The following is a 15,065-nucleotide window of genomic DNA, read 5'->3' on the forward strand; positions in this document are numbered from 1 at the left end:
GGGCACCCTGCAGTGGGGCTGAAAACCCTGTATGAGGCCCAGCACTCATCCCTGCTCACGCACAGCCCAACCAGGGGCCCTTCCACAGCCAGGCACCACCCCGGCACTGTGCCCCAGCTCCTCAAAGAGCAAGGACTCGCCCTCCTGCAGCCTGGAGCCCCGCAGCAGGGAAAGCCCACGGGAACCCGATGCCGCCGGGGAGCACGCTCGCTCTCCCCTGGCCGGGCTGTGCCGGGTCTGGTGCAGTGACTGCCGGCACGCTGCTCTGCCTCCCGAGCTGGCACAGGGCTGTTTATTCACACGTAGTGTTGCAGGCTCAGGAGTCCTATTTACAGTCTTGTGTTACAGAGGAGGAACCTGGACCCGTAACCAAGGGATGGGGAGGGCAGGGGCTGCCTGCAGCAGGGAGCTGCCATCCGTGGGTTCCTGTCTACGTGGGAGAGTATGATCAGCTCCCTAGGCTGGGGCTAAAGAAGGGATGAGGGGAGACGGCACCTCGTGCCACAAACACGAAGTCTGGGAGCAGCTGGGCTGCGCTGGTGCCTGGGCTCCCTCCACACACTGAGCGGAGGAGCGGGGCGGTGGAGCCACCCGTCTCTCGCTCAGCCCAGCTCTTCACAGTGGGTTTGCCGAGGAGGCTGCCAGCCGCTTCCCAATGTAGATCCTGGATTGGAGAGAGCGACTGTAAGGCACCCGCACGGGGACAGCCTGCTGGGCCTAAGCAAGCCGGTAGCGAGGGGAGAGGGCAGCAGCCAAGGAGACGACCGTGGCTGCTAGGAGAAGTGGTGCAGAACAGCACCCAAGGATGAGCAGTCCAAACCCAGGAGCGTTCCCCCACCCCCCCCCGCTTCACATGGGGACAGCCCCCTGGGTCGGGGCAGCCAGAGGCCCCCGGACAGCCCCAGGCTGCACAGACACCCAGCAGCGCAGGGCTCACCCTGCCTGCGCCCGAGGGGTCGGTTCTGGCCAAGGCCACTCAACAGCACAGGTCAGGGCCATCAGAAACTCACCCCAGTCCCAGGGTCAGCACGTGGCTGAGCAGCAGCGAGGGGATGAAGAGCAGCAGCAGCTCTGAACTGAAAAGTCTCTTCTTTCTCCCCACTGCGCCTCCCTGCAGGCTCCACAGCACCGGCTGGGGGGAGCACACAAAGGCAAACTCCCTGGGAAAAGTGCACGGTTAAAGGTGGCATGAGGGAAGGTGGCAGAGCACAGCACGAGGGTACGGGGACAGCAGGACATGCTGGTGGGGGACACGGGCCTTACGTTGGAGACAGATGCTGGGGGTGGCGGGCACAGGCCCAGCCGAGGGATGCTGGCAGGCGTCGCTCCCTCCGCTCGGCTTCCTCCGGCACATCCCGCTAGAAGGAGGCGTAGGGCAGGTAAGGCCAGGGCCACGGCCAGCATGGCCCACGGGGTGCAGCGCGGGGGGCCAGCTCCCTTACCTGCCGGGGGTGGGGGCAGCCCGGCTGGGGCTGGCTGTGGGGAGGGAGCAGCTCGCCCTCCCCAGGCTGCTCGCTCGCCTGGCTGGCTCCGTCGTCATCCCAGGCCGGGGAGCCCAGCGTGAGCAGGGCGCTGCAAACATAACCCCCTCGGTCACCAAGCCCGCACCGCCCCTCGGCCCCCTGACGCCCATCCTGGCCAGGCAGGACTCCAGGTGCCCGGGCTCCTCCTCAGCACTCACCCGTCACCGCTCTCCGTCTCCAGCTGGGCCTCCAGGAGCATCCGCTCCACGTCGGCGTGGCAGGAGGAGAACCGCGAGGGCTCGGGCTCCGGGCACGCTGGGCCACACCACAGCTCCACCCAGGAGCCTGGGGGGGGCTGTCAGCCCAGCACCAGCCTGGCCCCCGCGCTGCCCACCCGCTCTGCCCCGGGCCCACCAGCGCACCCCACTCCGTCCAAGAGGCCTCCTTGGATAACCCCCCCGCCCCGTCCGGGACCCCTCCGCAGTGCATCCTGCACCACTGCCCAGGGACCACGGGAGCAGCGAGTGCGGTCTCTGACCTGGGACGTCCCGCGCACCTCTGTCTGCCCAGGGCTGCTCCTCGGCGTGCCCCGCTCCCCCGACACCCCCATCTGCCCCGGCCCCCACGGTGCACATCAGCCCGCCTGTCCAAGACCCCCGTTGATCCGCCGCCCCCGTCCACATCAGCCCGCCCAGGACCCCAGGGAACCAGCCCCCCTGGTGCACGCCAGCCCGCCCGGGACCCCCGGTGACATGTCAGCCCACCCAGGACACCCACCCGAGCTCCGCGCTGACTTGCCCCCTCTCCCCGGTGCACGTCAGCCCTCCCGGGTCTCCCGTTCACCTAGACCCGCCCCCCCCCCCCCCGTGCACGTCAGCCCGCCCAGGACCCCCGGGCCCCCCATTGACCCAGACCCCCCGGGTCACGCCAGCCCGCCCGGGCCCCCCGGGACTCCCGTTGACCCCGACACCCCGGTGCACGCCAGCCCACCCGGGACCCCATTGACCCGCGCCCCGGCCGCCCCACGGACCGTCGTCGCCGGCACACGCCATGGCCCCGCGGGTGCAGCCGCGCTCAGCCCCCGCCGCTCTGCCAGTCACGTGACGCCCGCGAGCCCCCATGTAAATAAAACCGCCGGCACCGGGAGCCCGTGTCTTAAAAGGGCACCGGCTCCGACCTATGGGGCCCGCGCTCTCCGCACCTGGGCGGGAGCGCCGGCGGGGGCCGGGCCCCCGCAGGTTTCGCCGCCACCTCCGCCCCGGGGGCGCGGCCGCCGGCTGCAGCCCGGCCGGCACAGGAGGCGCCGGGCCCGCCGCGTTGCCCCTTTAAGCGGCGCCTACGTGCGGCGAGCGAGCGGGCGGCGGTCGCGACGCGTGCGGATCCGCACGGAGCCGGGCTGGCCCCGCCCCCGCCCGGTGCCCCGCCCGCCCCGCCCCGGTGGCCCCGCCCCCCTCCCCGGCGCCCGCAGAGCCGAGCCGCGCCAGACGCTGCCGCCGTTTATTTCCGCCGCCAGGGGGCGGCCCCGGCCCGGCCCGGCCGCGCAGGGCACGGGCGCTTCCGGTCCCGCCCCGCCGCGCCCGCTCAGGGGCTGCCGCCGGCCCGCGCCGCGCCGTGCTTCTCGGCGAACCTCCTGCGGGAGAAAGCGCCGTCAGGCACGGCCGGGGGCCGGCTCCGGCACCGGCACCGGCCCCCCGCCGCCGGAGGGAGCTGGCTGGGACCAGCCCCACCGCTCCTCCCGGAAACCCGACCGGGAAGCTCCGTCTGAGCCATCGCCCAGAGCGGGGAGGGGGTGGGCAGAGAGGAGAGAGCCCCGCAGCGCCGGGGCCGGAGGGCCGGCGGGGTTGAGAGGGCCAGGCCGGGGCCGGTGGGGTTGAGAGGGCCGGGGCCGGAGGGCCGGCGGGGTTGAGAGGGCCAGGCCGGGGCCGGTGGGGTTGAGAGGGCCGGGGCCGGAGGGCCGGCGGGGTTGAGAGGGCCGGGCCGGGGCCGGCGGGGTTGAGAGGGCCGGGGCCGGAGGGCCGGTGGGGTTGAGAGGGCCGGGCCGGGGCCGGGGCCGGTGGGGTTGAGAGGGCCAGGGCCGGAGGGCCGGTGGGGTTGAGAGGGCCGGGCCGGGCAGCTGAGGGGACCCTCACCACCCCAGCCTGTGCTCCAGGTGTGCAGCTGGAGGCCCGGCATCAGCGGCTGAGCCGGGACGCTCCCCAGGCCGCACGCTCGCTCGAATCAGACCCCGCTTTCCTTCCAAGCTCATCTACAGTCTAAGAAAACTCAGGTGAGCCCGGCAGGCAGAGCACGCTGTTCCAGGAAAGCCACGAGGCTACGGAAAGTCACTGCTGGGGACAAGCCCAACAGAGCGTTAACCGAGCACGGACCGAGCCGCGGGAGTCTGCTGGAGACTGCCAGCAGCAGCTCTGGGTCCCCAACAGCTCGCTGCCTGGCTTTCGGGACGGGGCTTTCCCAGTCAAGGTTTCCTGACACAACGGTTCTCTCGAACCACCCTGCCAGCAGAGCCCCAGCCACTCGGTGCTCAACGAGCCCAGGCACGGTACCGGCCTGCGTCCAAAAGGTTCCACCTGGGTAAGCTGAAAAGCACAGGGGAAGCGGTGAGGGCTGCTGGTAAGAAGCTGTAACTGACCCGAAGTGTGGGACCACGAAAGCTAAGCCTTACACCTCGGTTTGGATGAGATAACGTACACACAACGCTCCAAGCCCCAGAGGCAGGAAAAGGTGCCAGACCAAAGACAGACTCCACCTGGGAGAACAGAGAGGTGACGCTGCAGGACCACCAGACTCCTGCGACCACCACCCTGACCCGACAGACACCCAGCTTCCGCCACGTCCTGCGTGCGCTGCCATTAAACACCGGCCAGCTGGGGAACAGACCATGCTGAAAAAGCGAAATCCTCCCCCGAGAACAGCCACGCCTCACTGTGAATCAGCCTGGGCAGAGGGCTAAATGAAAATAAAACGTTCAGCAAGCCTTGAGCTGCGAACCTTTTCTGAGCTTGAAATGGCTGGGTGACAGGGGTTGCTGCTGCCACGCAGAACTTGAGACAGACACGTACCTGCTCTCGAGCCTAGGACAATAAGGGCGGGCCTTCTTTGGGGTAAAGAAAGATGAGGAGCGCAATCGTCTTTCCAAATCCCGTTGGGATCCCTTCCTCTCAGAGAAGTATAGAGATCACTACTCTATAGCCAGAAGTTAGAAGAGCCTCAGAAAAGGGACATAAAAGATCGGCGTGCAGAAGAGCAACAAAGTCAGGTGGGGTATCCACAAGAAAGGATTTCCACCCCCTTTTCTTTGCTGTTGAACAGATCATGCCCAGTGGATCCAGCAAGAGCCCTCAGCCACCTCTGTGCTCATGTTAAAAGGTCTGGGGGACAGCTCTGAAGACAGAGTCTAACATTCTCTATGCCATAGGACTATTCTGAGATGTAATTCCTCTAAACTGAAATGATCTTTCAGAAAAACGGACCTGTTGAAATTAAATTCTTGGTGACTAAGAGCTACCCGGAGTCACCTAGGGCTAGCCCTTTAGAAATGGGCACTTTTTGGTGCCAAAACTAGAGGTTGCCTAGCTTCAACTTCCAACCATGGGAATTTCCTACTTTCAATAGTAGGGAGAAGCTGATGCAGTGTCAAAAAGCCACAGGATCTCAAAGGTTTAACTGATCCCTGAGCCTCCACAACCTTCTCCTGACTCCCCCGCAGTGCTCTGGAGCAAAGCTCAGCGCAACGCCCGAGCGTGACACCAGACGGGTTCTCCCCTTCACAGCAAGACCCTACAGAGTGGAGACCCGATCTGGCAGCAGGCAGGCCTCTTGCCACTCCGGACTGAGCCAAACGCTCCGTTATCTCTACCACCTTCTACAGCATCTTCTAAGGAGTCAGCCAGGCTCACCGGGAAACACCCAGGCACCGAGAAGCCATCATTTCTGCTGGAAGCTTATTCCACTGATTAATTCATTTCCTTTTCAGAAACAACTACCCCATTACCTGTGTGAAGTCTGTCTGCCTACAACTTCTAACCATTAGTTACTGTTCTGCTTTTCTCTGCCAGATTAAACAGCCTTTCAGAACCTGGTTCCTTCACCCAGAATTACATACAGTGTGCCATCTCATTTACACTAAGTTTAACAGACTTAACTTCCCCTCCAAACTCATTCTGAATTTTCTGCATCTTTTCTAAAAAAAGACCCAGACACCAGAACTGGACACTTCTTGCAATATTTGCCTCATCAAAACCATGCGCAGAGGTCAAACTCGCTCCCTGTTCTCTGTAATCCTCCACTTACACTGAGAAAGATTAATTGCCCTGTCCCTGTTGCCAAACAGCAAGCTTCTTTCTAAAATGAGCGTTCCATAGCATCAATACTAATTTCAAAGAAATCTATAGTCCCGCAATGACTTCTATCAGTCAAATCCATTGCACCAAAGAACCAAATGAGGTTTTTTTGCTAAGCTCTATTCCTCAGCAGCCACGTTCCTGGCAAACAGCTTCTATCCCACCTAGTCCCCAAAACCAGAAGCCCAGTGGCAATTCAGGAGACAGAGCGCTTCCCAGGAATGACAAGGGGCTGCATGCTTGGAAGAGGGGAAGCAGACAAACATCTGCCTCCTCCCTCCTTCAGCCATGGGTCACTGCCTGAGCCCCGCTGCCTTGGGCCAGAGGAGAGGAACGGGAGGACACGAGGCAAAGCAAGGGCTGGCCCTTGCTTGGGGCATATCCAGGTACTGCTGGGGATGGGGTTTTGGGACTGACAGGGTGAGGTGTGGGTGGACTCTCACCTCCTGGCATAGTCGTACAACGCTCGTTTCCGCTCCTGCAAGGACAGATGCCGCTCCACGGGGGACTTTGCGAATTGCTTTGTAGCTGGCTGGAACAGAAAGCACAAGAGCCACCAGGAGACAGTCAAACAAAGCCAGGAGACCTCCTTAGTGGCTCTGCAAGGACCCGGCATGCCAATTCGGTCTCCAGTTTAAAACGCTTCGTTCCCCTGACACCATGGCTAGTTCTGAACACAGGCCATCACGCTCTGGCTGCGAGCCATCAGACCAGAGGAGACCACACAACCACCAAAAGTACCTTGGAAAAAGGGACAGCTACGGAGCCCTGGATGCCAGAAGCAGCTGCAGCCTGGGAGGTAGACGGGGCAGGGAGGTCAGTACCAGCCTCCTTACTTTCAGGGAAGAAGGGTACTCTCCCCTCCAGCAAGTTGGCAATGGTGGTATCCACACAGTTGGTTTGGGCTGTAGGGACAAAGAGGATCTGTTAGAGAGGGAGCTGCTACATCAGGACACTCGCATCCTTGCTGCCACTGCGCTCCACAGCGCAGCAGGGACAAGGTTTCTGCTTTCAGGTATCACAGAGACTTGGCATGGAAGGTGACCCTGCACCCCTGCTTAATGTAATACCCCAGGCATCGCTTACCCAGGTCTATCCTGATGACCTCCAGAGGCACATGAGGCAGCACCTCCTTGACCCGCTGCGCCATTGCCGTGATCCGCACATCCTCAGGAGCAACACCAGTCAGGCTGGAAGGCATCCTGGGCCTGGCTGCCAGGGGCTGGCTTGAGGCTGCAAGAGGAAGAACAGTGGGCACAAGAGGGTGGCCTAAAGGTGCACGGCCTTGGAGTTGCAGCAGCTCCACTTCTTTAGTATGAACTGGCGCGACAAGAAAGCCAGACCTCCTGCACACAACCATCACGTCTGTACTCAGGAGTGGTGGTCCTCTCCCTGCCAGCTAGCTACAACCCCCAGCCTAGAGCACAGAGGCAGCCCCTGCTCCCCAGGACGATGTTGAACGTGCCTTCTCCTCTCCCTCCACGCAGGAGTAACCAAGAGCAGACTGAGGCCTCCCCAAAGGCAAAGCCTAAGTGGCAGTTCCGTAGTCGGGACCCTACCCAGGACACCTACCTGGGGCAAAGGGGAGAAGCGATGTGTGTCTCAGCCTCTTCATGTGTTCAGTTTTATCTGCTGCAGTGAGCCGTGTGGATACCACACCCAGCTCCGTGGCCAAGAGCTGCAGAGAGGCAGAGAAGAGTCACATGTACACGACACACAACACGTATGACCCAGGCATTCCCATCTTGCAGGGGAGTGTATCAGATGTACAGGCCTGCATGGAGCCACGGCGAGGGGAAGAGGACTGGGAACTGATTTCTCCAGGGCCTCAGTGATGCATTTCAGTGTTGCATGGAGCACATGAAGGACCAGGAGTAGGCAATATCATCCTGCCAAAACAGGCTGACAGGGAGATACAAGATCTTTGGTACAGGAGCTATGAAGTACCCCGCACATAAGGGAAAGGTGGAGAAAAAATCGCTTTATTTGATTTGTGGTATTATGAAAAGGGAGTGAAAGGTTTGAACTAGATGGGGAGAGCCTTGATAACTGGCAGAAAGGATAAATGGGGGGTAGCAAATAGGCTATGGAAAAACTGAATAATTATAAGGGGCAATAAATACGGGCCGGAGTTCCCATCATACAAATACACCCATCCAGAAATGCCCTTTGCAACTCTGCTTGCACCCCACTCTCCTCTGTGACCATCCCAAATTGCAGCAGTCCTACACATCCCTCTCCCACGTCATCCTCCTACCTCCTGAACTCGGAGCGCAAAATCCTCACTCAGTTCTTCAGCTCGTCTGGGGACAGACGGCATCCACCTGAATGGGGACAACAGCACTGGGCTGACTGCTTCAAGGGCTGCTGGAGGAGCCAGCCCCATCTGGGATCAATAGTGCAATGGTGCTATCCCCACCTCAGCTCTCCCTGCTCACCCCAAATCTCTCCCCACAAGACGAGCGTCAAACCTCAACGCTAGCCTGCAAAATCAAGGGCAAGGCACGGCTCAGAAGACAAAACTGGCTCATTGAATCTTTATTAGCACTCAAGCGTAACATGCAAAGTATCTCCTAATGAAGTTCCCAGAAAGGCCCCAAATGAGGAGACACTGCCATTAACATGGAAGTAGAAAACAGATCAGCAAGACTCGAGCCAGATACGGCTGGGGAAAGCTACAGCACAAGACTTTTCTTTACTGAAATACCCCAACCCCTAAATTTGACTCCAAGCCCCTTCCACCACCTATGGACCCTTATTCCGTCAAAGCTACTCAGCCAGTCTGGGCTCACCTGGGCCCTAGACGGGTGTCTGAACCACCTCTGCAACTCACAAGGGATTGCAGGGAAGAGACAGACGCTGGAGGACTGAGCTGCCTGCAGGGAGTCACCCATGGGACCTGAGCAACCCTGGGGTGAATTACAGCAGAGCAGCTAGCTTCAAAAATATATCTGGCAAACTTGACATAAAAGCCCTGAGAGAGTCCTCTCCTTCACAAACTCAACGCAGGAACCAAGAGCCCTCTCCACTTCAGAAGCTGGTTGAAGCTGGTCCAGAAGCTGGACCTGGCATAGACCAAATAATGCTGAACAAAGCCATGCTGAGATACCACAACGAGGGTGCGCATTAGCGCATACCAAAAGACCTCTTACAACGGCAAAAATGTCAGGAGCTCTGCCCACCCTAAACCCTGCCCCAAATGAAAGAGAGAGGGAGATAGTACCTTACTTGATAAACTGTGAAGGGAACAAAGAAGGTCCAGAGCAGCTCTGTAATCCAGGAGGAGTCAGCCACACTCTGGGGAAGAGAGCACAATGAGATCGCGGCCCACAGAACACGAGTTAGTCAGGTCTCCATCAGAGAAGCAGGCGGGCAGAACACAGCTAAGCCATGGCAGCAAGTAACAGATACACGGGCAGAGAGATGTGGAGGACCGCGAAAGAAGGAATGGCAAACCCAGCGCACAGCGAGGGCAAGCCCCAGGGCAGATTCACCTTCATTAGTCTTCACCAGGCAGAGCAAGAGGGTCAAAGTTTTCACTGCTCTAAGTCATCTTTTCCTCCCACTAGGACAGCAAGATTTTCCCTCAATATCCCCACATTCTCTACTAGATTGTGCCTTTAGAAAGAACTGAAAATGCCTTAAGACCTACTAACGCTTCCTTAGAATCATGAACAATCTTCCCTCATTCTGATGGGAACATCCCATGTAATGTCTCAACTCCCGTAAGCTTTATCTCTTCATTTCCAAACAGGCTGCACTGTGAAGTCTTAAACAACTCTTCTCTCTGAAGATAAATCATTAAAGGTGAGCTGTAATTTATTACTTTCTTCCTTTTTCTAAAAATTAGTAAATAACCTTTTCCCTACGAAGTACTGCGATGCCTGCCAGCAGAGAGCACTGGAACAGGAGCTCCGAAGCGGTGGGCTCTCCATCCTTCTCAACGGGACACAGCCCTGAGCAGCTGGACCATACTCAGAAGCCAGTCTGACTGTGAGCAGAAAGCTGAACTAAAGACCTCCGGAGATTCCCCCCAACCTACACTTTTCAATGACTAAAGAATTTGCTATCGAATGGATGTTGTTCCTAGGATTTTTGTAGTTGGGTACTTTTATCCTGCAGTGAGCAAACTTTCCACAAGCTGGTGAGAACACCGTCTCAAGATCTACAGCTCGCAATGTAGCTGCCTCGGCTTCTTTTAGATCTGACTTAGTCCTCGACCAAAGCAGCATGGCTCCAAGACAGGCCTCGTGCCTGGTTTATTCCATGGCCTGGAAAGAGGTGCTATAAATGAGAAAAGCCCAGAAACCACAGCCACCAAGGGTAACATAAAGAAGCCTCATCTCCTGGATAAACAGATCTAAGAAACCTAAAATCAAATGCCTTACAGTGATGCCAATAGCCAGACTTCAGTTACGCTGCCGTGTGCCACAGAACAACACCCTTCTTCAAGGCTGCAGCCAATTGGAGCTGGAGAAAATTCTTTCTTAAACCCAAATTTGGTGGTTTGCTCAGCCCAGCGTCTGATATATATCACATAAGTGTCTAAGAAAGCCTTCTGTAAAGCACTGATTGAACCATTCAAAGTATCGCATCTCCAGTCCTCAGAAGTTTGTGATGCTTTAAAATTATGTAAGAAATCCACCAGGATTTACTTAGCCAATGTGCATGAAGGGCAAAAAGTCCTGCTCGACCTCTGAAGGTAAAAATCTGAGCCAAGAAGTGACTATAACCAGTATCTTCAAACAGATCTGCAGTTATGTGCATGCTGTTCTCCCTAACATTCATGAAGGAAAGGATGCACAGACAAATATACAACTTGTCATATCTCACAGAACTTCTCAGAGGAGCCAAAACCATAAAACGATAAGATACCCATTATAAACAGTCCAGAACGGGACAGCTCTCCCACTTCTCTGGAGTAGTCATTCAAAAATTTAAAGTATCCTCACTGTTAGAAAACGGCATCTTAATCCAAAACTGGTGCAGTACCAACATTTAGTCTCAGCACCTGCAAAGACTGCTGCTGTGTGCTTTGTCAGAAAAAAAATAAGAATTCTCCACTCTTAAGCCTCTTCTCCAACGTGCAAGCAGCTATCCACAACAACCTCTCTGCCTTTTCTCTGATAAGCTGATTAAGCTGAGTGCCTTTAAGTGCTCTCTGCATTCTGCATCATGCTTATGGCCTCCTTGAACTCTCTCTAGTACTGCCCCACTTTCTTGGCAGCGGGGTTACCAAAGCTTCGCATAGTATTTTAGCAGTTTTCATCGTTGCACACATCCAGCTAACACTGTGTTCCTCACCCTGCCAGATATTCCTCTTGTTATGCACCCATAGACCACATTAGACTTACAAGTAACAGCCGTTCACTGGCAGCTATCAGTAGTTCACTGGATCACAAATCAATAACCTAGCCTCTTCATTATTCACTAACCTGAAGTTTACCAGCAGGGATCTCAATACTGTCATCTGCAGCGCTGATAAAAGCACTAAATAGCACTGGGCAAAGAATTAATCCCTAACAGAATCTCACTTTAAAAATACCTGCATGCTGATGTTTTAGTATGGGCAGCGATGTTTTGTGACCTGCTGGTAAGTGGCTTTAAATCCATCCATTGTGCCCTACTACCTTAAAAAGATGGACAATAGAGAATCAACTAAAATGTCGGACAAATATAAAATGTAAGTCTCTTTTAATCAAGTAGATCCATAAATCATATCAAGAAATAAGAAATTCAACAAAATCTTACTCTGTAAATAAGCCGAGAACAGTTTTATTGCAATCTATTCAGCAGCACTAGTATTATCATCGTGAACTTTGCCACTTTTCTGAAGCTAATGTTGCATCATGTTACACATCTGCATTTGGGAGACATGAGTTCAAGAACCTACTCTAGAGAGCCTTGCATAACCTTTGGCACGTCAGCCAGTCTCACAGTGGCTGGAGCTATTCTTTCAAAGCACTTTAAAAGAAGGGAGCTCACAAAGAGGAGATGAGACACAGTGATGCTATGATCATGGAAGCCAGATGGCAGATTGTTAGACAGCTGAGCCACTAAAACATTTATCAAAATCGCCGGTGTAACTAAAAGAGTATTGACTTAGCGGTAGTTCCCTGGGAAAGGCACTTGAAAAAACAGTGTGAGCACTGAGAAGCTAGTCCTTGGGGTGACAGGACGCAAGGCCAGGCTGCGCTACCCGCAGGCTTCAAAGCAGAAGCAGAATTAACAGCATTGCCAAGACCCTCACACAGCGCACGCCTCCACAGCTCCTCCTTGCCCTGCATCCCTGACTCACCACAGTGATCAAGGGCCTCTGAACTTGTAGGGCAACTGGCTGTACCACGTCCAAGATTGAGAACGGCCAAGAGCTGAAAAGGAAGAATTCAGCAGTGAATGACCCCAAAGCTAAAACAAAGTGACGACAGCCCCGCCGCAGGAATACCCCTTCCAAGCACCTGAAGCGGAGCAAGCCGGCCCGGCCGTTGGTGGCAGCCTCCTCCGGGAAGAGCAGCAGTGGTGGGTTTCCTCTGTGGGACGAATACACCTTCAGGGAATCCACCAGCTCTGCTCGGCTTCCTGTTACTCCCAGCTCCATGAATCCCCGTGACCAGCAGATGAAGCCAGGGGCACCGTTCAATGCAGGCTGCAAGGGAAAACAAGAGTGAAGGAAAAATGCCGTCCTGTCCTCCCCTCAAGGCCTACTTTCCCAGGTGACAGTGGGAGACAAAGTTCCTGCTTATTGGCAAAAATGCCTCTGGGGGCTGAGGGAGCAACCTGCAGGCTAAAAGCACTAGTAGCAGAGAACATGTTACTGCCAGGCTTCAGTAACTGCTCTGGCCCCAATTCCCTAGGAATTTGATTCCTAATCTTCAGTTCAAACTGTACCCTGTCTGCCAGAGAAACGAACTCCCCCCCTGCCCTGGGCAACAACCGTATCTCCCCATGTTCTCTCTAGTAGTTCCTGACACGCTTCGCAAAGGACACGCAACTTCCAAGAGTTACTTTTCTCCAGGTAAGGAGCAAATCTACTGCTGTTCAGGATATAGGACCAACCAACTCACTCCCAGGCACATTCGGAGCCTGTTGATTCAGGAACTCCACACATTGGGAATTCCATAAGGGTACGGGGAGTTACACAACCACCAGCCCAGTAGAATAACCCGAGCACCACCGCCCTGCCACGCAGCTCCCCTCAGCACTCCTCTGCAGCGCAGCCGGCTGTCCACACACACAGAAGTGGCACCCAATGCTGTGGGAAAATCCCACAACCAACCCTGCTTCTGACACCACCTATTTAAAAGGCCAGAAAAAGATACAGATGTTAGGATTTGCCTGCTCTCTTTCAATAAAATCAATACCCACTGTAACACTTCTTGTTCATCCTTGCCCTGTTTCATTTTTTTATGCAGAGCGTAAGAGCGTGATGCTGAACCACAGAAAAAAAAAATCAAGGCTTGTGCAATCCTGGGTTAATAAATAAGAACTGAAGAAGACCATGCCAACACCTAAATTCTGAAAGAGCTCTCCGGGCACTTCTCTTGGAGAGAGGTGCTTCCAGACCTGCCATGCTCAGCTCCAAGTTACTCACCGTATTACATGAGGTCAGAAGGTTGATGACGTTGTGATCGAATTGTGTCACGTGGTTGGCGATATACACCCTCACATTGACATCACGAAGCCGGGGATCACTTTGCCGCACAAATAAGCCCAGCACCGAGCACATCACACGTACAATAAACCTGGGGAGGGGAAAGTGGTTTCCTCAAGTCCTGCAGTCTGAGCCATTGCTGGCTTACACATCCAACAAACAGAACAGAGACCTGGGAATTCATGTGAGTTGACAAAGGACACTGGTACAAAATGGAAACGACATGACAGATGTCTGGGACAGGAATTGTTGGGGGGCTGCAGTTGAGGCTGAAGGCTGCCTGCAGAGCTATAAGTGCAGCATGAAATATGGGGCAGCAAGCCACCACAGAATGTCTGAGCAGGATACCCAGCTGATCCAAGTGTTTCAGATCAGTCCTTGAGCACTCAAGAGGCACTTGCCAGCTTTAGTCTTGGCAGAGAAGGCACTTTCATGGGTCCTGGGGACAAAGAGTCCCGAAAGCACAACTCCCTGGAAACCTCTGCATGAGCCAAGCCTCCATGGCTAAGGACCCCAAACGGGTGAGGGCAGCCCTCCCGCCCCATGCTGCCCCACAGCAGTGTCTGCACACCACATCCCCACCCCGGGCAACAGGAGGAGCTCCGCGCCCTGGGGAGAGCCGGGCTCACGCACCTTCGCAGCACGCTGTCAGGTAGGGCACAGCTGACCAGAAAGACGTGTACGCCAATGAAGAGGCGCAGGACGAGCAGACAGAGCCCCACGGGTGCATAGAGCAGCAGGGCCAGAAGCAGGAACCCATCGGTCGGAAACCTGTAGGGCCAAAGAGCAGCACAGACAGCCTGAGCATGGCTGGGACGCATAAGGGATGACCAGATCCCCAGCTGCCCGCCCGGGCCCTCCCCAAGGACCACCCTGCGTCCACCGCTCTGTGTAACCTCCCGAGCCTCCCCAACGAGACACCCAGCCCATCCCGGGCCTCCCCGCGGGCCTCCCGGGCACACCCTGGACTCTCACCGGTGCCCCCACGGGACACCCCGACCTTCCCCACGGAGCTCCCGTGGGATACTCCTTCCCCCAGTAGACCTCCCTGGGGCCTCCCCCCCCCGGACACCCCAGCTTCCTGCGTGGGCCTCCCACGGGACACCCCGAACCCCCGGGCCTCCCCCAGGAGCCCGCGGCCCACCCCCGCGAAACACGGAGAGGGCCACGCGCGCCCCCCAGGCCGCTGCAGCTCTCACCGGTGCGAGTCGAAGAGCCGCTCGGGGCCCGGGGCCGCAGGAGGCTCCATTCCCGCCGCACCCGGCGCCTCACGGCCGCCCCGCACCCGCCGCCATCTTCCCCCGCGGCCGCCCGCCTGGCCCGCGCGGGGCAGCCTGGGAGGCGCGGCGCCTTCCCGGCGTGCACCGCGCCGCCCCCCCGCCCCGGCGTGCACCGCGCCGCCCCCCCCGCCCCTCCGCTCCCTCCCTCTCGCCGTGCGCCCTCGACGGCCGGCGACACGGGGTGGGCGGTTGGCGGGTCCGACGGGCCCGGTGAGCTGCTCTCGCCGCAAAGCCGCCCTGCCCTTCCCTGCCGGCGGCCGCGCTACGGCTACCGGCACTGCTCGTGGCGGGACTACAGCTCCCAGCGTGCTCCGCGGCGGACTACAGCTTC

The 15,065-nt window shown here is 57.2% G+C and overlaps 2 protein-coding genes across 3 annotated transcripts; both read right to left on the reverse strand.

Annotated features, from left to right (window-relative positions):
* Positions 1–219: 219 nt before the first annotated feature.
* Positions 220–2,608, reverse strand: LOC127016001 (BCL2/adenovirus E1B 19 kDa protein-interacting protein 3-like). The gene is made up of 6 exons (XM_050896291.1): positions 2,494–2,608; positions 1,682–1,808; positions 1,443–1,572; positions 1,264–1,358; positions 1,011–1,160; positions 220–664 (listed from the first exon to the last, which is right to left on the reverse strand). The coding sequence occupies exons 1-6, from the start codon at positions 2,582–2,584 to the stop codon at positions 616–618; spliced, it is 642 nt and encodes a 213-aa protein (XP_050752248.1). The 5' UTR covers positions 2,585–2,608; the 3' UTR covers positions 220–615.
* A 330-nt stretch (positions 2,609–2,938) lies between these two features.
* On the reverse strand, positions 2,939–14,728 carry AUP1 (AUP1 lipid droplet regulating VLDL assembly factor). 2 transcript variants are annotated; one of them, XM_050895320.1, is made up of 12 exons: positions 14,654–14,728; positions 14,088–14,225; positions 13,395–13,545; positions 12,262–12,449; positions 12,102–12,174; positions 9,027–9,100; positions 8,061–8,127; positions 7,376–7,481; positions 6,890–7,036; positions 6,545–6,708; positions 6,247–6,335; positions 2,939–3,093 (listed from the first exon to the last, which is right to left on the reverse strand). In XM_050895320.1, the coding sequence occupies exons 1-12, from the start codon at positions 14,701–14,703 to the stop codon at positions 3,045–3,047; spliced, it is 1,296 nt and encodes a 431-aa protein (XP_050751277.1). In that variant the 5' UTR covers positions 14,704–14,728; the 3' UTR covers positions 2,939–3,044. The 2 variants fall into 2 exon arrangements, with proteins under 2 accessions (XP_050751277.1, XP_050751278.1); XM_050895321.1 differs by lacking the exon at positions 8,061–8,127 and having other exon boundaries at positions 9,032–9,100.
* Between the last annotated feature and the right edge of the window lie 337 nt (positions 14,729–15,065).

The sequence above is a fragment of the Gymnogyps californianus genome, chromosome 4 (assembly GCF_018139145.2).
Source record: "Gymnogyps californianus isolate 813 chromosome 4, ASM1813914v2, whole genome shotgun sequence".
NCBI classification, from domain to species: Eukaryota; Metazoa; Chordata; class Aves; order Accipitriformes; family Cathartidae; genus Gymnogyps; species Gymnogyps californianus.